Genomic DNA, 23512 nt, shown 5'->3' on the forward strand with positions numbered 1-23512 from the left:
GCCACGCTCATGCGACCGCGTTAGCGGAAGCGCGATGAACGGAAGTTGTTGAAGCAGGTGCCTGCGCCTATATTTATTTTTCAAAATAAGAATACCGAGCGCCATAAAGAAGAAGAGGAGAAGAAGATTATGGAGTCACCGGTAAATTACATTATGATGCAAAAACCTATCTACAAAAGGTGACTATTTAGATAATATTGTGATGCAACATTAGCGTATCATGTTAACGGCTGAATTACTATAACAATATGGATTTGCGGGTAAGTCGTGTCATTCTGCAAACTTGCATCCATAAATGTAGACTTTAGATAGGCTATTAGCTAACGTTAATTGTCATGTTAGCAGGTGAATTAAAATAATACGCAGTCACGGCGGCTAAGTCGTGTCATTTTGCAAACGTAGCTCCACAAATGTAGACTTTTGATAATATTAGCTGACGTTAGAATGTTATGTTAGCAAGTGTATTAAAATAATATGTAGTCACGGGATGCACGTTTGCATAAAGACACGATGTCATTTGCGTGGGTCCACAAATGTTTCTGAGTTGTACTACAGTACTTTTTCTTGTGTATTTATGTATTTTAGGATTTCCCAAGAGCAGATAGTGGCAATAGCTGTGAGATATTCATCCTAATGGTATAACTGACTATAGTCTGTATGCAGGCACTGTATTATGCAGTCACTCGATAACTTACAAGGTATGAAATATTGTATACCGCTAATGCTTATCTTATATTCTGTTCCACACTTGCTGTGGATACCGTGCAATAATTGTAATAAGGGACAGATTTTGTGATGATTCAATTTTTCAGAACTTGAATAGATTGATGATATCTCTGGCTTATTGTAGTGCGCTTTTTACTTAGTGCTGGGGGTAAATTTAGACTTTTCAACAGTAAAGTGACCGGCAAGCATCCAGAATAAGCACAGTGCACTGTTGTCTTAGACCATGATTTTATTGTCTACCGGTATTTTTAGAATGATGTACACAAGTAGGAGACGGTGGTATCTGTTGCTCCTGGCAGGTCATTTAGGTGTCGGGTACGTTAACGTTTGTTTGTAATGTTTGTGAATTTTAAATATTGCAATATATGCTCAAGAGCTGATAAATGTATTAATTGAAAACAATATTAGATAGGGATGCACCAAATTGGAAATTGGACAAGTAGGGGTAGGTGTTGGTAATTTTTTTATTGCGTCATCAAAACATCTTGTTGCTGGGGTTTTTTCTTCTCCAAAGTGAAACTGGTAATCGAAGTTTTGAATGTGGGAAATAAAACATAGTATTGGCAAATGTACATTACATTTAGGGTTGAATGGATTAGTAAACACATAATGTATTATGCAATAGTCAATACATTCATTATGGGGTGGGGGTGCTTCAAATAAAGTGTTTTATATGCTAAATGGACTGCTTTTTATATAACGCTTTAACTACACAATATGGTGCCCAAAGCACTTTACAAAGCCTCACATTCACCCATTTACACGCCAATGGTCAACTGCTGCCAGGTCCACTGGGAGCATTGCTCAAGGATACTTTTGGGCATGGTCACCAGGGGTGAGGATCAAACCAACAACGTCACGGATGGCAGACGTCCACTTTACCACCACGACCACTGAGCCGTGCAGCCCCATAACTGCATTTTACTGCATCACCCACACTGCAGGCCGCATGTTCTGTGGACATTACATGTTTTAGGCATCAATAAATGTACTAAAATGCATCAATGTTGGTAAAGAAATTGGAAAATAATATATTTAGGATATTGTAATTGTCTTTTGCCCAAATCCCAAACCAATGATGTGCTGTAGTTTACAGCTGATTGTAGATGACTGGCCTAAGGGAACAATGCATGAAGTTCACTTATGAGATGTGTTATATCTTATCTTATTTTTATGTATAACTTTGTGAAACATTCATTTTAAATATAGCCTATCGTTATTTTAAAGTTATCTTGTTAGACTCACATTGGCTTAGATTAAAGGGTTAACTGACCTAAAATTCTACCTTAAAAACATACACACATTTAAATATAAATATACATCTATATTTGACTATATTTTGCTGGCACTTTCGTTCATGATCGAGAGCTTCCGTTAATCGACGTATTACTTAATTTTATCTTTGAAATGGTTCAAACTTCCGTCTACTTTTATTTCGAAGTTTATTTGCGCTTCCGCTATCGCGGTCGCATGAGCGAGGCGGTCTCCAGGCTGCAGCAATGCACTCTTCCCAATCAAGTCACATTTACTGTGAATACTTTATGGAAAGCACTTTATTACTTTACATAGTATTACTTTATTAAGTAGGCTAATATAATATAGTTTGGAACTTGATCACATTTATATATTTTTATCTCGGTTTGTTGGACTTTTTTTGTGTTAAATCAGGCCACAATGAATGTAAATGCATACGTGAACAACATGTTTAAGCATATAATATTGACGATATTGACGACGTTGTTGTCGGTAAACACACACAATGCGACTTTCAAGTTAGCAGGACAGGACAAAATGTATTTTACAGGGTTAGAGAGGATTGCTTTTAAGTTACATAAACGCTCTCTGGGATTAGTGGCCAGCGGGGCATGCGCACTTCATTCTACCAACAGCAGCAAGAACAACAACCTTTTAAATGATAGTTTCGGGTCTTTGATGTAAGCGTTTCAGAAAATGGATGGATAGACATTTGAAAGAGGGCGATTTCTTGATCGGTGAGTTTTGTTGTTGTTGTTTGTTTGGTCTGAGTGCTGCCCATGCCCATCGAATATGAGTGAGCGCCTGCTGTTAGGATATCCCGCAGAGATATAGAAACCGGGAATAAACGCAGTGAAAAGTAGCTGGAATCGAATACAGTGTACCCAAGGTACTGTACTGGCTATTGTGTGCGGTTATATTCTATCAACAGCAACAAGAACAACAACCTTTTAAACAGATAGTTTCGGCTCTTTGATGTAAGCGTTTCAGCAAATGGATGGATAGACATTTGAAAGAGGGCGATTTCTTGATCGGTGAGTTTTTTGTTGTTTTTTGGGGGTCTGAGTGCTGCCCATGCCCATCGAATATGAGTGAGCGCCTGCTGCTAGGATATCCTGCAGATATATAGAAACCGGGAATCGAATACAGTGTACTAAAGGTACTGTACTTACCCTGGCTATTATGTGCGGTTATGCAGCCTGGGCTACTTCACGTCACTCCGTAGCCCTCGTTCTCTTTGGACGCTTTAAACGGCAATGGGAACGAGATGTTCTGAACAGACACGCAGCTGTGAGTTTACAATTCTCTCTGTTCACAAAGCGGACTGACTATTTGGTTCTGAAAGTAAATATTAATTCAATGAAGAATGAGACTTTTTAGAATTTATTAAGTTATCGATGAGTGTTTCCAAAAGTTTCCCCACTGTCCAAATGAAATGGGACCTATTTGTAACACCGTCCAAATGTATGTTTTCACTTGTTGCATTCGTGAGATTTTCTTGTCCTTTAGTGGTGTCGAAATAAAGCATTCCGGCCAAGCTTGATGGTGCTTCGCTCTATGGCACCATCAAGTGGTCAAACAGTACGTATACACAGAATGAAGAAAGTAAGGTTGTAGGCGAAACCGTCCATTAGTAGCTAGATTACAGTTTTAGCAGTTGGTGCGTAGTGCAAATATGGAAATATGGAAAAGTAAGAAACGTATCACCTTAAGTACAATGTTTATGAATATAAAAGTTGGAGTTTAAAACTATTAAGGGGATCGAACATAGGACACCGTGACTGAAAGCGCAACGCTCTATCAAAATTGCAACGTGAATAGGCCTATGTTGGTAAGGAAACAGTACGATTCCTAACATCCGGGCATTTCTGCTAATTTCCACAATTTCCACGGCGTATTGTATTGCTTTGCTTTTTGTTGTGACTAGCATACAAACCAGGCATGTTGTTACAGCATTTTAACACATTGTCAAATCAAAAGAATCCCCACAAATCAAATAACAACGATCCAAAGTCCAATGCCTTTCAATGAGCGGAGAGCATGGCTTCACAGGGAAAATGCTGCATTCGAGCTAGTTGAATGGAAACAACAAATGAGGGGAGACATTAAGTTACATGTGTTTCATTTCGTGTTGTACAAATTACAAAAACTACTCAAGCATTCCACGCTAGATAAGTTACCATACTACAGAGATCTATTGTGAGAGGCAAAAAAATGTCTTGACTTGTTTGTGGATGGACTGTGTGGTATTCACAGTTCCCTGCCCTCGGGGTTGCACAGGGGCCAGCTTCCCATTGTGAAACGCTTGCATCTGCACAAAGGCATTGTTTTCTTTGTGCGATAGAAAATAAATCATAGACGATTGTGCACGTCTCAAACTCTTGATGGGCATCAAAGCATGTACATGCAGTACAATAACTGCAGGTTTTCCCACTGCTAAACTCATTCACTGCCATTAAGGCTATAGACATCAAAAATTCATTTGAACTATTTCTATTAGTTTAACATTTTTATCCACTTTTGTTAACAAGAGTAATATATATTTTTTGTACATTTAGACCAAATGTAAAATTTGTAATTAATCATGAGCGAACTATTGAAGTCATGCGATTAATTACAATAAAAAAAATGTGTTTGCCTGACGCCCTAATTTTAATCATCTTTTCTTTTTGTGAGAAAAGATTATTTTAAAAACGAAAAGAAAAGATTATTAAAAATTTGGTTTTTGAAAAAAGATTATTTTAAAAACGAAAAGAAAAGATTATTAGTAATTAGGTCGTCAGCCGGTTACATTTTTAAATTGTAATTAATCACATTACTTAAAAACACATTTTATATCTGTTCTAAATGTACAATAACAATTTTTTTCTAGGTTTTCATACTCTTGTTAAAAGTGGAAAAATGTTAAACTAACAGAAATGGTTTAAATGAATTTTTGACGTCTAAAGCCGTCAATGGCAGTGAATGAGTTAAAAATATTTCGATTAGATATCAGCCACTTTGACAATTGATGACCCATCTAAAAAAAAATCACAGAATAAAATAAAATTGAATGGAAATTTGTTTAATCAGTTGCAGGTTGACAAGTAATCATGTGCTTTTAGTGGGCCGGTACGCAGCGGTACGGAGTACCAGCACTTCTCAATTTTAGCCCCTAGCTTACTGGGACTTTTTAACGGCCTGCTAGGACTTCACTTGAACCCACAGTACCCTCTTTTTCTCCATTTCCGTCTTGTACTTTGTGATACTCGTACGACTCCTTCAGTACATCAAATGATAATAATAACGAAAAAATGCCACCAGAAACAGTTTATAGTTGTGCTTGAAAGTTTACATACCAAAATTCACATGCACATCTCTACTAATGTCAACTTCAACCTCTGAAAATACCAAAACCATTGCCACAGTATTTTGTATTTTAGTAGCAATAAGCCTTTTTCTCACCATACAGTGCAAAGTTATACCCATGGGTATGTAAACTCACTGTATTTGGCGTGTGGTGCTATTTAGACATGTCAAGGATGCTGCAAATATACTCACAGCAACAGTTAACTTCCAAATAAAAGCTTCCCAATTAATACATTGACGCCAATGTAAGTTTACAGCTTCAACCGAGTTTTATTTTGAAGTTGGGCCGTGTGGTGACGTGACGGCTAACTTGATTTTTCCCAGACACAGTTGACATTTCGGCTGGCCTTCTTACAATTTTTATTGCCATGTCATAGTTGCTACCAACATCAACACAACGCCATCTTGAAATCATACTAGGATAATAAGGAACTACAATTTAATGACACAGTCAACGTACAAACCCAATGCCAATGAAGTTGGGATGCGTTAAAGTTGCACTATTTAACAATTTGCCCAAAACTATCTTTACAATAGCCTTTTTATTTGGCTATATATCATTATTTTTGAACTATTGAAGCTGATGTGTGCAATTATTGTTTTATGTCATTTAGGTATGAAGTTCCCTGTGGATTTCCTGACAAATGTCAGCCAGGCTGAGCTGGAAGTATCAGCTCACGTCTACATGAACAACCTCCTTTACGTCAACACCGATTGTCCCGAGCAAATCATTCTCTCGGACTCCACCAAGGTTATACAGCCTCTCTGTTCTCGTCACTCAGTGCATTGTCTCTTGAATTGGAAATGTCAAGTCAAAGTACCATATTCTTTATTTGGTCATGTTTTGATCCCAGAGAGGAAATTATCTTCACATTTCTATTCCATGAATTCCACATTACAAAACTAGCTCACAAACATTACTCTGCTACCTGCTGGAATGCTTTATTATGAGTGAAGCCAAATCAATCATTAAGGGCAGATGTGGCCAAGTGTTTAAGACCATCATCTGCCACAGTGGGGACCCCGGTTCAAGACAATCCTTGGACACACAACTGCGGTGTCCTTGAGCAAGATACCAATACCAAACGGCTCCCCGGGCTCTTATTGCCATTAAGGCCTACACCAGTGTGTAAATGATCATTTTTAATAATCTTTTCTTTTCTTTTTTTAAATCACGTCAGGCGATTAACATTTTTTATTGTAATTAATTGCATGACTTCAATAGTTAACTCACGATTAATCACAAATTTGATATCTGTTCTAAATGTACAATATTTTTTTCTAGGTTTTCATACTCTTGTTAACAAAAGTGTGTGGGGGAGGAATGTTAAACTAATAGAAATAGTTCAAATGAATTTTGACGTCTATAGCCGTCAATGGCAGTGAATGAGTTAAATCACAAATTTGATAGCTGTTCTAAATGTACAATATTTTTTTCTAGGGTTTCATACTCTTGTTAACAAAAGTGGGGGGATGTTAAACTAATAGAAATAGTTCAAATGAATTTTGACGTCTATAGCCGTCAATGGCAGTGAATGAGTTAAATCACAAATTTGATATCTGTTCTAAATGTAGAATATTTTTTCTAGGTTTTCATACTCTTGTTAACAAAAGTGTGGGGGGGGGAATGTTAAACTAATAGAAATAGTTCAAATGAATTTTGACGCCTAGAGCCGTCAATGGCAGTGAATGAGTTAAATCACAAATTTGATATCTGTTCTAAATGTACAATATTTTTTTCTAGGTTTTCATACTCTTGTTAACAAAAGTGTGTGGGGGGGATGTTAAACTAATAGAAATAGTTCAAATTAATTTTGACGTCTATAGCCGTCAATGGCAGTGAATGAGTTAAATCACAAATTTGATAGCTGTTCTAAATGTACAATATTTTTTTTCTAGGTTTTCATACTCTTTCTTGCTAACAAAAGTGTGGGGGGGATGTTAAACTAATAGAAATAGTTCAAATGAATTTGACGTCTATAGCCGTTAATGGCAGTGAATGAGTTAAATCACAACTCTGATCAGTGATCACATGAGACCAGGATCAATTTCTAATACTGAGCAGTTTTCATAACCGTGTTCCATACATAGGCCAGTAGAGCAGGAAAAAAAAGTCATGAATACTGAACCACAAATATGCGGGGGTTCACTTCCTGCGTGGAGTCGCATTAGATTGTGAAGTAGTCATAATGTTGGGGTATGTTGTATCTTTAGAACGTACCGCACTAATAACATCCCTGTGCTGTCCTCACTGTCTTCAGGTCAGTGTAGACATTTCCAGGGTAGGCTACGTTCCTCTGTATGGTTCCGGTGACAAAAAGAGCATCCTGGCCCTCTTTTCTCCCGCCGACCCGCTCGCTGCCGTTGCTCTATACCTGTTGGGCAAATGGTGGACTGTGGACAATATTCTCAAGACATCTGACCTCGCTCGAGATGGAATTATTGAGGTAAAAGCAAATGAACTGTCAATGGTTCTTGTGAAAATCATCCATAGTATGTGTACTTACTTGCAGTCGTACGTAACCTGTTTTTTTTTTTTTTTCCTCCACATAATCTCGAACATTGGTGTCAAACTCCGGTCCTCGATGACAAGACGGGGGAAGCACACATGGACAATATGACAAAACACAGATCATGACCGAAACTTAAAGAAACATGAGGACAAAAATCAATCAAAACCCATACTAAGCCTTAACCATGACATAAGTGAAATCAAAAATTTAAATAAATTAAAAAACTACCCAAATCATGACAAAGTGGAGGTTTGCACAGTTCAGCTGATGCCTCCCCAATTGATTGATGCCAAACGAGGTCGGCGCCGAGCGAACCCAGGCCATTCTAGAACCTGTAAATGGAAAAGCGCCAATATGGAAACGTGTGTAAGATTTTTGCGAACAGTCTGAGTGCGGCCCGTGAATTCCCCATCCCTTCTTGACATAATCCTATCAGTGTTTCCCACAGATTTGAAATCTACATGGGTGGGTGGACTCCGGTGGTGGGGATGCGAGGCGGGTTGGACGGGAGGTGGGTCTCGGTTCTGTAACTACGTCTCCTCTAGCGTCACGATCCACAAGTGACTGACGGCGAACTAAAGTTATTTGCGATATATCCTGTCGCAACACGTTTTTTTAATTTGTTTTTTTATACATTTTTAATACATTTTCTTGAAAAACGTCTTGGGTGGTGGCCAATTTACTTGGGTGGCCCGCCCAAGTATTAACATGGTGTGGGAAACACTGCCTATACACCGTATGATTCTGTGTGCCCCTCAGGTGACGACAATTGGAGAGAGAATAGTGTTATATGTTTTGAATCGGGTGATCTACAGAGTAAGGGAGATGAACTCCGAGGAAGATCTTCCCTTCCTCTGCCATGGGGGAAAAGATTATGCCAAGATTTGCTGGTGTAATGGGGGGGCTGTTGGCTTCTACTCGGTCAAACCCTCAGGTGACCTTCATTATGTTATACACTGAAAATAGTACTCAGTTTTCTTTTGTCAAGTGGTTGCACGGAATAAAATCATCTGGCTCCAGATAACTATATATCTACTTAAAAAAAAAATCCTGGAGCCAGATGATTTTATTGTGCAAATTCAACACACCAGATTTTTTTTTTCCAGTGTCGATGTGCTGTTCTTTGACATTGATTATTATTCACCGTAGTCCTAATTTGAAACAAAGTTCTGCAACAAATCAGTTAAAAGTTTATTATGAATGCTTAAAGCAAGATCTTAACATTAAATGTCTGAAAATCAGTTAAGATCTGTTAAAAGTAAAATGAAAAAAACAAAACAGTATATATCCAAGTGAAATATTTGAATACATGTCTTTGTTTTCTTTCCCTCGTAGGCAGCTTATATAATTGTTTTTCAACAAAAAGATACCAACTTCCTGTCATGGACTCTATATTTGTGAGAAAATGTCATCGTGGTGATGGCTTTGGCCTTCAAATGCTGAAGAACTTTGTGCTGAGTTTTCAACACGACTCTGTGGGATTGAGGTATCCACTCACCAAGGCCATGTACAAAAGTATGTATGTCTCTCATGTATATACAATTCTAGGGGATTATATAGACTATATATTTGAATTCGCAAGTAGCGTAACAGTTGTGACGCAACAATAGAAACCCCTTCAGAAATGTTTTTGTGTGTGTGTGTAGTCTGATGGAAAATAAACGTGTCAAATATTTGATATTGAATTAAAATAAAATGTATTACTGAGGGATATGCCTTGAGTACTGAATAATGCAAAGGACAACCAATTTGATAAACTTCTTTGAAATGACAAAAATGCTCAAATTACTTTGATTTATGTTACTATTAATAATGCATTATATTCATCAGTCATTTATCATGCTAATGAGTTCCCACAATCATTATCAATCAAGGAAACATAAATACATACATACAGTACAACATATAATTTCTATAAATATCTGCAAGTATTTACATTTTCAAATGATCATTTCTACACTATTCCTAGGAAATACCAATTTCCCATCACTCAGTGAACTAGTGGGAACCAGGGGCAGGTGCTTGATGTTGAAAGTGGGCACATGAAACAAAAAAATTTGAAAACACTTACAGTAACATACTTGGTATATACAGTACATGTGTTCGCTTCTTAATGGTCCCGTGGTATGTGGGACTTCAAAGTAATGCCCCGACTCTTCTGAGGTACATGTGGCGTAAGTGTCGCATAAATGCACAAATGAACACCCGCAACTACACTCTTAACAAACAATGACAGCTATGCAAATTATACAGAGAGTCAAATTAAATTGCATTTGTGTAGATTAAACGACTGGTCATCACACAATGACCAGTCGTGGATTAATTATGATACAACGAGGATCGTTTAAATGATTCCAAGAGCCCGTGAGCACTTCAAATGTCCAGAGTTGCGGAATGATGATCAACAACAGTTGTGCTGCGTCGGGGTTGTGAATAGCCCAGTACCTGGCGATTCGATTCATATCATGATTCATAGGTCACAATTCGATTCGATACCGATTAATCCCGATGCAAATTTATAAATTGATTATTGCGATTTTTTATTGATTTTTACTCAAATTTAGAAAATACTAATCAGTAAACTTGTACATGTACACTGTAAGATTTGTATGAAAATGTATTTATTTATCGGAAAATTCAGGCTTATAACTGAGCCACTGCATTTAACAAACAGGTTGCAGTCTGTTTCATGTTTGAAGAGCACTGAAATAAAAATAATAGGCTTAATGTTCCTTTAATATAACATTCTTCCATGCTTAATGTGTAAATCCCAACCCTAAGACGTTTTGTTGAATATTCCCATAAAAAAAATTATGTTTAAAAATCGATTCGGCCGCATATCGAATGGATTCGAGAATTGCGCGCTGTAATATCGCGATATGTTGCTGAATCGATTTTTTCTAACACCCCTATGCAAATAGCCAGAATGTCAAAGCTACAATAATGAATACAGTAATATTGTCGGTGTTTAGGGAGGGAAGCAGCTGTTGGATGTCTGCTGGTTTTAGTGTGCATAGTTCTATAGCGCCCACTTGAGGGAAGGAGCTAGATGAGGTGTTGATCAAGATGTGGAAGGTCTCCGAAAATTTGGCTCTGGCTCTTGCCAGGTTACGTGTGGCAGGCCGTGCTTTCTAAATATGAAAAATCAACCCCTGCCTACAAGCATAATACAGTACAATCACAAAATAGTTGTTTGACGGTCAGACTCACTCTCTTTAACTTGAATATTACAACTCATCTGACTACATTTCATTTTAAGTTTGCTCTAATATTCTGTCATCATATAGATAGATACAAGGGTGATTAAATTGTACTTTGGCTTTTGCGTGAGCGTGAGCAAATACACTACTGACTTGGCTTTTGTGTACTGTTAAACTATTTAATATAAAATAAATAACCAAATAAAACTGAGCGTGTGTGGACCGCCTTATGCCACCGTTGCTTCTATGCTGTGACTTAACCACATAAATAGTTTTAGGGTTAGCAGGAAATGCAAAGTGTTGCTATAATGCACCTGGGATTTTTAGTTTTTTTTTAAGCTATACTGATTGTTAATACTAATAATTATGATCATTTTGGTGAAATATAATACTAATGCATTGCCACTTTTGTTAACAGTGTGTGAGAAGTACTTGTGTCAGTACCCAGAATACACAGACCTGCTTTGGGAGGTCGAAGGTGTCGGTGGACTAAACCAAAGGTTTAACATTGCCAAGAGGAGTCAGACCATGGATTTGAGGGGTAAGAACTAACAGCATACACAGGCCAGATGCGTGCGTAGAGTAGTAAAAAGATACTGTTCTGGGGAATATTTTTGCTGTAATTGTTAATGTAAGATCCCGTGACTAACATGCATAACGTGTATAACATGTAGCCCCCCGGCCCCCCATAACATTGCGTTCAATCATTTTACTGTACTCTATGCTCGTCTTCCTCTGTGCTCCCAACTCATTTATCCTCTTTTATGTTCACAGCTTTCAGCTGTGCAGCTCCTCATCCCTGAAACCTTTTTTCACAATCCCTCCATGATATCCACTCACTCCACAATTTTACTCTTTTTTTTTTTTTTTTTTAACTTGCATAATCTATCCAATACCAATCATTTGTTTTTATTTTTTTAATCACATTCTTAATTGCTATTGTATTCATTAGTCTGCCTGTAAGGTGATCTTGAGTGCCCTGAATGATACCTACAAAGTTATTTGTATTTAATTTATTTACATAATTGTGTGTTTTACTTATTATTATTATTATTATTATGTCAACATTAGTATTTTCTGTTTCTCAGCAGTTTCAGCGGGTTTATTATTTACTGAGGCACCACATGAGGTCACTACAGGGGCAGAAAAGGAAGAGACCAAGGAACCAATTGCCACACAGACAAAAGAAGCTGAATCTATGGCATATACAATTGCAATTGTGGTATGTAGTTTGTGGTCAAGTAAGAAAGAGAGCTATTATTTATGCCAGGAAAAAAAAATAAAAAATTTACGTGTGGAAATCTTTGAATGTCTCGCGATTCGATTCGATTCCGATTTTTGGGTCTGCGAATCGATTCAGAATCGATTTTCGATTAAGAACAATTTTTGCTTCAGAATTATTTGATTGACAATGATTTTTGCTTTAATCTATAGATGTGCAAGGCATTGTAATGATCTACTCCAGTCTGACTCGCTAATGCTAATTAGCGTGCTTACTCGCTGCACTTTTACCACTCAAAAGAACGGCTCCACACTGCAAAAAAACACTTTTATTGGAATAACTTGATCGTGACTTTTTCCGTCTACTCTCTAATGTGGCTACAACTTAACAATGTATTACACCGCGTGATACCACACTGCCCCTAAGTGGCCAAATCGGGTACAACATGAACAGCACTCCAAATAAGGTACACACAAACAAAGGGAAGACATTATAAAATAGTTTTAATAAAATCGATTTTGGGACATTTAACTCTTTGACTGCCAGACGTTTTCAGAAACGGGATGTCGCCAGTGCCAGCCGATTTAAGCATTTTGACTGATCTTTCAAGGTCCACAGAAAATGTTGTGTTTGGACTATGGAAACACACATACTACCAAATGAAAGATTGAACTCTCATCTTTCATCAGAAAAAAAAGTTTGTTTCTACCTTATTCCGTTCTTCAGTAATCAACAATAGAAAATGGTTAGTTTCACCGAAATGCTCTGTTTTGAAACAAAAAGCAGAGAAAAAGAGCTTTTTGTGAAACAATGTTATTTCATGCACTCTAGTGAATTCTACACTTCTTTTTGTCCATGAATGATGCCACAAACACCTAAACAGTGCTTTACTTCTGTAATACACCACCACCAACAATGAAAAAGTGTTTTTAGATTGCAAAATACGTTTATTTCCATTCAACAGTGTAACAATTTGACAAAACAATTTCGCAAACTATTTACAAATGTGTGCAACTGTGGTACTATTTACAATTATGTGGATGTTTCAAATACAGTTTTTCTTTTTGTAATGCTGCCCTGCGTGCAAGGAGACGGAGCAGGATTTGCACAACAGATACGTTTCACTTCAATTGTCCGTTTCGCGTGCAGACGTTACACTTTCTTGATGGCCTTTTTTTCCGGGGAATAGCAAGTAACAGACTGTACCCACTCCTCCGATGAATATGCATTGGACTCGGGGCACTCTTCGTCGTCCGATTGAACGTCCGCCTGAGCGTGCTTGGTTGTGCTCCGCGTTTTCCAGTGTTAGCATTGCTAGCCCGTGAACCTTTATGACGTCGTCATAGCCGCCACGTCAGCGCTTCCAACTTCGGCGTCAACCTCGGAATCACCATCATCGATGATGATCATCGTCGTCATCAATGTGCTCTTTAGCGTTGGTCGATGCCTTTCACCTTTGAAAAAAATTCCCAAGTGTGAGCTGCTTGCAACCGGTCGCCATTGTTCGATTTTCAGCCATCTAGCTCCGCCTCACGTCTTCTACTGCCGCGTCAATGCTTCCAACCTCGGAGTCACCATCATCATCATCGATGATGATCATCGTCGTCATCAATGTGCTCTTTAGCGTTGGTCGATGCTTTTCGTCTTTGAAAAAGCGTGAGCTGCTTGCAACCGGTCGCCATGTTTTCTTCCCTTCCCCAGCCATTGTCCCCTCTAGCTCCGCCTCACGTCTTCTACTGATGCCTACCCAATCTTGTCAAAAGAGAGTCATTGCTGCCATCTAGAGGCCAAAAATAGTCATTAGGCTAACTAGATCTGCTTGAAACTTTCACCACAGCTGGCCCAGTCTTTCCTCCACCCGTTTCCCCCCAAAAAATTAAAAAAAATTGGAGAACGTCTTTTAACGTCCTTGGCGGCCCTCCGTAGGTTTTTACTAAACGTCATTTAACGTTTTTGGCAGTCAAAGAGTTCAAATTGATTCTGAATCGTACTAAATGAGAATCGCGATTCTTATGAGAATTGATTTTTTGGCACACCCCTAATATTTTTTATTTGCAGGAAGAAATGTCGGTGTGTACCACTACTCGAGGTAAGCATTTCATGATTTTCTACAATGAAAATGCTTCCACATATTGTGCGGAAGTATATTTATTGAACTAATGTTTAATGTAACTCATGTAATGATCTAAATAGACACTGGGAACATACCTGTTGCAACTCAGAGTAGATGCAGTGGCCCAAAGAAAGCAAAGAAAGCTGATATGATTGCAGAATGCCAGTCTAAAAAAGTTATCAGGTAATCACACACTTATACTTTTTGGCTGTGGTGTCTTCTGACAGAATGCTTGTTCTAGAATTTTTTAGGTGCCATTGGTAATGTAGTGGCAAACACAGCTGATATTCATGCAGATAGCATAGTTTTAATTTGCACTTAATGTGCTCTTAAACTATCACAATGGGCTCTATTTTCATGGCCAGTGCAAGTCCAGCGTGAGGCGCGCTTTTAGTCTGTGTGGAGGCGGGTAGATAGAGTTTTGGTGTTTTTCGCAGACTCGCACAGCTTGGCCCCAAAAACTTGTGTTTTGCGCCGTTGTGGGTGTGACCACAGGTGGGCATTCTTTTAATATATGACAGAAGATCTGTCAAACAGTCAATGACGGATGCCAGTTTTGTTCATGATTAACGAATGACGGGAAACTTTGAAAAATTGGCGGACATTGCCGGAAGTGGGTTTTCGTTCGTCAATGTAATCATGAGTAATCGGGTCAGTACCAAACAGTGGTGGCTGCTGGTCAGGCAAGCAGGGGAAGCTAATTATTTTTATTTTTGGGGCCAAATCATTAAATATTTCTTTTTAATTTTCTAGTAGTAAGGAAGACTATGATTTTTGTTTTGTATAAAAACATTCATTTTAGCTAAATACACTATAGGAGCAATACTTATAAAACAATGGTTGGAAGTAGAATGTTTCTTAAGGCATTTACAAGTAATGAGTTAATAAAGTAATAAGTGAGGTAAAATCAGGATAGGACTATATAACTATTGTATTTTAAACTGTATTTCTTTTGTAAATGAGTTTCTTTGGTGGTAGTCATTATCATTATTTATGGAGTACGAAAACAGTTATATTTCATACGTGTTTTGTAAAATACTTTGGTTAAACGTCTGTTGTTGTTTTTTGACACAATTGTCAAATAAGGCTCTTTTGTTATTTTAAATGTTTAAAATAAAGCATTAAAAAAAAAAAAGGAAGACTATGAAATGGCTTCACCAAAATTTGGTTGACAACATTCACATTACCTGCCATGATGTGCAGCTTGCTAGCAGGTGGAGCTGTGAGGGTAATGGGGTCTCGTTGGAGAAATAAACCACAGAGTGACAGAAGACAGTATGGACCATCAATGGAGCCAGAGGCCAGACATCTTACGTTGCCACTCTTACTAAAAAAAAACTTCAATGCGATTTTCATTGAAAATGCTGTTACCAGTGCACGATTTATGCCAGAATCTCTGTAAGAAGTGTAACCTCTCACAAGAACAAACTTCACTGTTTGGATCAACCATTCAGAGTTAATTTAGTCATACAGAGGTTATAGTTACATTATAGTTACAGATTACATAGTCAAAATATACAAGGAACACAGGGTATTACAAGATAACTTTATTACTTCTTCCTATTCCCTTTTGAAGATGAAAACTGTGCTCAGTGATGACCATTTATGCTATCTCTTCTTTTAAATCATGTTTTTTGTTTTGTACTTTCTATTACAATTTGTTTACATGTGCAATAAACAAGCACACAACATTAGAGATGGGACAATGAAGCCTTGTGAAGCTTTTGAGTCTTTCGGCTGATAGATTTGGAAAAAGAGTCGAAGTTTCAAAGCCCCATAAGATAGATCGTACCGGTGGCATCTGGTGGTCAGCTGGAGTCATAGCAGCTATAATCTTCAAAGTGATTCGCCTGATTGATTTATATTCCAACATAACACCAGTACATTCAGTCTTACATTTGTGTCTGTCTAATGATCATCAGGTACACATGGAAGTGTTGCAATATTTTGACACTGTACCAGTACTATGGTTCAATGTGATGTCCTGTTACTCATTCGATTTTTATAAACATGATTTGGATATGACACAAGTGCGCTGTGAAGCCAGATGACAAGTATTTCAACATCAGTCTTTGGGAGATGTGACTGAGGGTCTTGGAAAAGCGCTTATAGCAACTCGATGGAAAATACTTGGGTCGAGCCTGTATCTTCTTCACACGATTTAAAAATAATGCATAATTGGAAACTTTAAATGCATCATTGTGGGAGTACTTTAGTTGGAAACATACCGAATAACTCGGCTGACACATGCTCCGGAGTCTCAGTGTCAAACATCCCATCTCTACACAACATTATTTACATTACATAGAGAGTTCTCTATTATTGTTGTGCAAATAGAAATAATTTGCTTAATTTTTTCCTGATGGGCTTTGCTTGTATGTCATCGTTCATGCTGGTTCTGACAACATGATGCCGAGAAATTATTGAGTAGCACTCGGAGATATAATTTATGAGAGAAAGAGAAAACATGATTACAAGATTAAAAACATGATTTGAGCAGTATGGTGTCTCCTGGACTTTGCAACAATCAAGTTGTAAGGAGGTCAATTGATGTGATCATTCTGTGTGGGGCACCTGCAAGCAATCTTGACATTCGAGTGCCCATTTTACCATCCTTACCACATAATTAAGATCTTTTTAGTAAGGCCTCCTGTCTCCCTGTGCTGGCCATTGTTTTTCGTGTTTCTTGGATGGGTTTTGTTGCTCTGTACTGCGATATATGTCACAAGTGACTCAAGAAATAGCAAACTAACAAGCATTAGTTTAGTGCAGAGTTTATTTATTTGACATCAGGCACATTGTTGAAAAGCTAAGGGGTCCTAAGTATTCCCGACAGCTACGATGCTGTGCACAATCATACTATATACTATAACTATGACGAAATGCAATTTAGCATGATGGAAGCTGACGCTTGATTGACTACCCCAATGAAATTAACTGTTGGTACTAAAACAGCGGCTGTAATTTAGCATTGAGGGAATCCCGGTTCAAATAATGTTGAGGTATTAACGATAACGGTTTGGTTCAGCTTGAAATATTGACGCATTGACGATGACGGAAGGGTGTCCCAACTGTTGATGAATGCCCACCTGTGGGTGTGACTTGATTTTCAATTAATTGATTTCCACAATTAATCAGAGGTTTTGATGCACACAGTTGTCATATAAATGAAACCGATGACATGCACCACATATGTCCACAGATTGCAGAATCTGTCTTCCTGCGCCATCATCAAAGTCACCAAAATAGCATTAGACTATGAGCGTCATTAGTTAGATGTGGTTCTAGCAGGCATAATATTTAGATGACTTTGAGTCACCAAATTGTCAGATGTGTTGAGTGCATGTCAAAAGAATTGCCCTCGCAACGGCAGCCCCACCGTGGCATACAGTGGTCTGCCAAATTTCCAAACAGGCAAATTGAAGCTTGCACTGGCACATGAATCAGCTGTGCCATCTACATATATGGAGCCCTTTGTGATTACGGTAACTACTAACTGGTGATAAGAATTTTTTAAAGTTTCAACATAAAAAACAATAATGCTATCATGTCTGTTAGAATTGAGGATATTGAAGCAGAAACCCCAGAAGAACACAGTTGTAGGAACGAGAGGCCTGCTTCTTTTTCTGATTTAGTGGTAACTGAGGTATGTGCATCTATAAACACAACAGATTTTTTGCTAAATTATCATTATTATTCAATTATACCAATCATGACCTAATTGTGAGTCTGTATGTTTTAGGGAATATTTAACTCCCTTACAGAAGAAAAGACAAAAGACGACGTTTGCATTACAGATGAAGAATCAGTGGGGGTAAACACTACTTTAACCCCACAAGAAGCCGAGGATGCAGCAGCACTTGCTGCAGAGGAGAGTCAAGGCGGAGATGCTCTGATGGACACTTGCTGCGATCCTCACATGAGAATCGAAAATGTGTCAGAAATGAAAGGAGTAGAGGAGGAGTCTCGGGAAGAGGACAAAGCTCTCGACGATTTGCATATGACAATTGATGAAACGTTTGAGGAAGAAGATAATTCTTTTTCTGAGGGATATGACGGAGAAGATAAGTCAACAGTTTTGCCGTTAGGAGGCATATCTAAGGTAGCTCTTGAAGAAATAAACAAATATGGTCAAGTAAATCCTGACCAAATGGGTAATGAAAGAGAAGTAGAAAGACCAGCTGAGGAAGTGATCTCTATGGGAAAAGGTGGTGCTCCAAAGGCTGAGGAGGAAAAAGTTAAATCTTTGCCTGAAGTAAACCTGGAAGAGAGGAAGGAAGTGTGGGAAGATGAAAACAGTGAAGGAATGGCAGAGGCTGCAACTGTGGCAGAAAATTTGGCACTAGAACTTGACACAGCTACTGTTGCTTTAGAAAAAGACAAGCCAGGTGGAGACCAGAGAGTCCCACCAGAAACAGAATACTCTCAGGAAGAAAGCACTGAACTTCCCAAGCTCCAGGAAGCCACGGTCATCCTTGTGGATTTGAAAACAACACACCATCAACTCAGTTTGAAGGAAGTGGAAAAAACAGAAGCTTCTGTTGAGTATGCTGAATTACAAAAGGAGGAGACTGTGCTGGCACCAACAGGCGAAAAGGACAAGTCCAGTTCTGATAGGAAAGAAGCCAAACCAGAGAAGCCTGAAACCGTGTCAGAGGAAATCAGGTCTGAAGAGTCTCTCGTTAAGGTTTATAAAACACAGACTGTCAAAGATGGTTTTGCAGAAAAACTAAACGAGGAAACTAAATGTGAAATTAAAGAAGTGCCAGTCGTTGAAACAAGAGTCCTTGGGAGTGGGAGGAAGAAGGTAGAAACAAGCTGTAAGTCAAGAAGCAGGAGCAAAAAACATCAGGCAGAAGACAACTGTGACATTCCTGTAAACGAATTGAATGAAGCACAAGCCATTGCGATGGAGGAAGAGCATACAGCTGTAACAAAAAACACAGACCAGAGCAATAAAACTTCAATTTCAGAGACATCTGTAAATGGAAAGAAAGACATCACAGTGATGGTGACAACAATGGAAGAGAATTCAGTGAGTATGATGGTGACTTCAGATCATGTAGTCCAAGCAAAGAATCCTGTCCCACCACTTGGGGAGGAAACAGAACTTACTGCAGCTCAACACCAGAGTGCAGAAATGGGGTCACAAATATCGGATCAGAAGATCGTTAATGTGGTTTTTGTAGACCAAAGTGTCCCAAAACTGACTTCTGCTAAAAATGAAGACAAGAATGAGAAGACAAACAAGGGAACCACGGCAGAGAAAAATGTTACCAGATCACCTGTGTGCACGGACAGTGAGCAGGAAAACCTGGTTATGCAGTGCACAAAGGAAGCGGATGTTCAAGTGATAGGTCAAAAGGGAAAGCTTGAAGACACTCATGAATTCATTCAGGATAATCAGGAAATCTACGATCAAGAAGGAGGCCTTGAGGAGAAGGCGGTTGATCGGCAAATGGAAACTACAGAACTAAAAATTGACATTAAGAAAAACACTGTGATTGAAGAGGAAGTTCAACAAGGACAAAAAGAGGAATGTGTGGCAACTCAACCAAAGGTTGCAACCAGAGACACTGCTGATACCTTGAATGATCCTGCACAAGAATCCATGAAAACACAAGGGACGGTAGAAGAGCATGAACAGACCCAACATGTATTTAGCAACATTGAATTAGGGGCCAGTGCGCAAGAGACACAGGTGGAGGGATTTACAACTGTTGTTGATCAGAGTAATGAAGTGAAGAGCTCCGTGGAGAAGAAGGCAGGCGAGGATGAAAAAAGTGCTACACATGAAGAAATGCAGGTTGAGCAAATAAGACAGCTACTGAAAGAACCTGAGGACAAATGTGAGAATGGTGGAACCACGGAAAGGGATGAAGGGGAAGCTGTGACTCAGAGGGAAGAATGCACTGAACCAAACGTCACGATGAAAAAAGACGAATCTATGGCACATCCTGAAACACAGGAAGAGGGATGTACATCTATTGCAAAGATAGATAAAAGGACAACGGTTTCAGAAGCGGAAAGGGTTGCTGATCTTGCAATAGAAACAAGATTCCTAAGAAAAAGAAAGTCTACTCTCACTACTCAGCCTAGATCCAAAAGAGCCTACTCAATCCGAAAAAAAAGATAAGTACAAAGTTTAGATTATATAGGAGGGATATCAAGGAAACACCTGGGGTCCGAGGAGAAAATAGTGGACCAAACTCATGTCTCTGAAATTGAATTGATCATTAATGAAGAGGCACTTATAACAAAATGAGTGCTCAGGAGCGAAACAAAACTAAGACAAAGATCACAAACAAGCACAGACCTGGGAGCCGATCGAGATCAAGCCTCTGGACGGTGAAACCAAAACAAGGATTCAGTTGACTATTGATGATCAGGGTTGAGAATCCAGCTGCAGAGAGAACAAACCCAGAACAGTTTGACTTTAGCCACCTTTAGCAATCTGTGGCAGGGTTTTTACTTTCTGGACCTGAATTCCCCAACATGACACAACTGAAAACAGAGATGGAATCACAAAGGGACCACTTCTTACCACTTTTACAGCTGAGGACCAGACTGAGGAACACCTCAAATGTTTGATGACCGTGTAAAAGATCCAGCCATGAAGAATCAGAAATAGACGAAACAGATACATGCCCAGAAAGCCATGAAGGTACAGATACATGTGTGATAGCAAACAAAACTGAGAAAATCGTGAAGCAAAGAAAAAACAAATCATTGAGAAAAAACCCAAGGGTGGATTGTGCTGAGAATGATGAGATGGAGGAAGAGAAAATGACTTACAAGGGGGGGGGGAAATCGGATTAATCGGAGAGAGGCTATATGGAAAATGGAGCGTTTGCTTCCAAAAAGAGGCAGCAGGATAGAAATTTTGAAATGAACTTGGAACCTATGGAGAATCTTTGTGCTGACACACACAATTTAGGATCTGATGATTAAGAGGGGAGGCAGTACATGAAGATGAGCCAAGTGCATCGGAAGATGACAGCACAGTTACCAGAAAAAAGACTTATGAGAAACTGGACAGATCGCCACACTCCGAATCGATCGCTGATAAAGGCTGTGAACTAAATCCAGCATGCCAGTCTGCACGTCACAGTTTAACCCAAAATTAAGACAAGACAAAAACAAAACAAAAACACATTTTTCCAATCTTTATACATTCAAGTCTGCTGCAGGCTCAAAATTCCACCGTAAAAGACGCAATTTTAAAAATAGTCAAGAAAAATTACAATGGTACAGACATGAATGAATTTGCATCTAGTTATAGGGTTAGTGGTGGTAGTTCACATTACCAAGCAGGTGCTAACAACCTTAAGAAAATGTTTCACCTCAGCTCCTATGCTTGCTGAATCTGGTTTGTCACTGCCCTACCTGGCCCCAAATTCAGTACAGTTTATATGTGAAAAGGAGTTGTTAATTTTTAAAAATCTTTTTAAGCCCTTTAGCACGTCTTTACCAGGAGTGTCAATAGTTATGGAGGGCAGCATAGCTGTACACTAGACTGGCACAACTATTTAAAATGACCTGATCTGTGCCCAATGATGCAGGACCATTTTCTTTCCCGTATTCCTTGTTCACAATGGAGCCTGAAAACGTTTTTTTCCCTGTACACGCATCTGACAAAAGTAAAGCCGTATTCATCAGAATTGTTTTTGTTGTTGTTGTTGTATTTGTTGTGTTTTTAAGCTATTCATGAGAATTAATGCTCAAGGATTGTGCATTTGGTGTTGTTGTTTTTCTTTGGAAGAACTACATTTAATATGAACCCAGTTACATACAAATCACAATAAATAATAAGTTTGTATACTTCCATTTAAGTCACCTACCTATGTCCACAGTCACATAACTCATTCAATCACTAAAATAATACTTTGGTTACTATTGTGAGGCAAGATTCTTAAAGGTGTAAATGAACAGCACTGTGCAAAAAAAAACAACCAGAAGCTAAATAAGCAATGCCAATAAATGCATCAGTGTTTTACATGTCAAATGGTACTAGTAGTGTAATATTCAAACTATGCAATACATTTTGTATTAGTATTAGTGCTATCACACTATGAGAGTTCTTCCACTGAAGTAGTGATTTAAAAAGCTTTTTGTGTAACCTACCAGAAAGTTACCATTGCATGTTGTCCAATGTAGCCTATTCCAACAATATGTTCCCATCCCTCATAGGGAATTACAGGATACTTGTGGTATGGAATCTAAACAACAAAGCTTTTTCGTTGCGAAGAGACATTGTGTACAGTATGTTTGTTCAGCAAGTGGATTGTATTAACAGGATAAAATCAATAAAACGTAAGTAAAAGTTACATGTCTGTGAATTAACTCCTTTTTTCAGAATAACAAAAGTGTATTTCTACTGTTTTGGAAACATAATGTGTTCAACTAATTTGCAGGATTTTAAGCAATATTCATATTTGTCACATTAGCCTGGGCTACAGTACCTTAACCAACCGTTGTCACATACAACCCCAATCCCAATGAAGTTGGATGGTGTTAAACATGAATAAAAACAATACAATTTGCAAATCATGTTCAACCTAAGGCAGCACGGTGGATGACTGGTTAGCACGTCCGCCCCCAGCGCAGAAGGCGTGAGATCGAGTCCGGGTTTCGACCTTTGTGGGTGGAGTTTGCATGTTCTCCCCGTGCCTGCGCGGGTTTTCTCCAGGTACTCCGGTTTCCTCGCACATTCCAAAGACATGCATTGCAGGTTAATTGAACACTCCAAATTGTCCAGAGGTGTGATTGTGAGTGTGGTTGTTCGTCTGTGTGTGCCCTGTGATTGGCTGGCAACCAGTTCAGGGTCTACCCCGCCTACTGCCCGAAGCCAGCTGGGATAGGCTCCAGCAACCCTTGTGAGGACAAGTGGTTAAGAAAATGGATGGATGTTCAACCTCTTTTTCATTGACAATACTACAAAGACAAGATATTTAATGTTTAAACTCATAAACCTGGCAAATAATCATTAAGTTAGAATTTTATGGCTGCAAAACATTCCAAAAAAGCTGCGACAGGGTGTACGTATGTTCCTATAGCGATACTGGTATCGGCAGAGGCCCCGATACTGCATTAAAACAGTGGTATCGGTATCGGGGAGTACTAACAAGTAACATGC

At 38.7% G+C, this 23512-nt stretch overlaps 1 protein-coding gene and 1 long non-coding RNA gene across 8 annotated transcripts; one reads left to right on the forward strand and one right to left on the reverse strand.

Annotated features, from left to right (window-relative positions):
- Positions 1 to 25: 25 nt before the first annotated feature.
- Positions 26 to 22703, forward strand: LOC144048776 (soluble lamin-associated protein of 75 kDa-like). Of its 7 annotated transcripts, none has more exons than XM_077561106.1 (11): positions 26 to 179; positions 5943 to 6079; positions 7590 to 7775; positions 8601 to 8775; positions 9177 to 9356; positions 11460 to 11582; positions 12130 to 12263; positions 14322 to 14352; positions 14457 to 14559; positions 17935 to 18022; positions 18119 to 22703. In XM_077561106.1, the coding sequence occupies exons 2-11, from the start codon at positions 5945 to 5947 to the stop codon at positions 20510 to 20512; spliced, it is 3549 nt and encodes a 1182-aa protein (XP_077417232.1). In that variant the 5' UTR covers positions 26 to 179; positions 5943 to 5944; the 3' UTR covers positions 20513 to 22703. The 7 variants fall into 7 exon arrangements, with proteins under 7 accessions (XP_077417232.1, XP_077417235.1, XP_077417228.1 ...); XM_077561102.1 differs by lacking the exon at positions 26 to 179 and adding an exon at positions 2553 to 2717; XM_077561105.1 differs by lacking the exon at positions 26 to 179 and adding an exon at positions 2553 to 2717 and having other exon boundaries at positions 12133 to 12263.
- Positions 1173 to 3523, reverse strand: LOC144048777 (uncharacterized). The gene is made up of 2 exons (XR_013293425.1): positions 3153 to 3523; positions 1173 to 1680 (listed from the first exon to the last, which is right to left on the reverse strand). It is a non-coding gene; the product is annotated as an uncharacterized LOC144048777 (long non-coding RNA).
- Positions 22704 to 23512: the final 809 nt, after the last annotated feature.

The sequence above is a fragment of the Vanacampus margaritifer genome, chromosome 3 (genome assembly GCF_051991255.1).
Source record: "Vanacampus margaritifer isolate UIUO_Vmar chromosome 3, RoL_Vmar_1.0, whole genome shotgun sequence".
Classification (NCBI taxonomy): domain Eukaryota; kingdom Metazoa; phylum Chordata; class Actinopteri; order Syngnathiformes; family Syngnathidae; genus Vanacampus; species Vanacampus margaritifer.

Bases quoted from the DNA above. Each gene is read 5' to 3' on its own strand.
- LOC144048776 (XM_077561102.1), top strand. From the start codon at position 2,681: ATGGATAGACATTTGAAAGAGGGCGATTTCTTGATCG. The intron at 7,776-8,600 runs GTAAAAGCAAAT...TGTGCCCCTCAG, and splicing joins CTCGAGATGGAATTATTGAG to GTGACGACAATTGGAGAGAG. The intron at 14,560-17,934 runs GTAATCACACAC...CATGTCTGTTAG, and splicing joins CAGTCTAAAAAAGTTATCAG to AATTGAGGATATTGAAGCAG.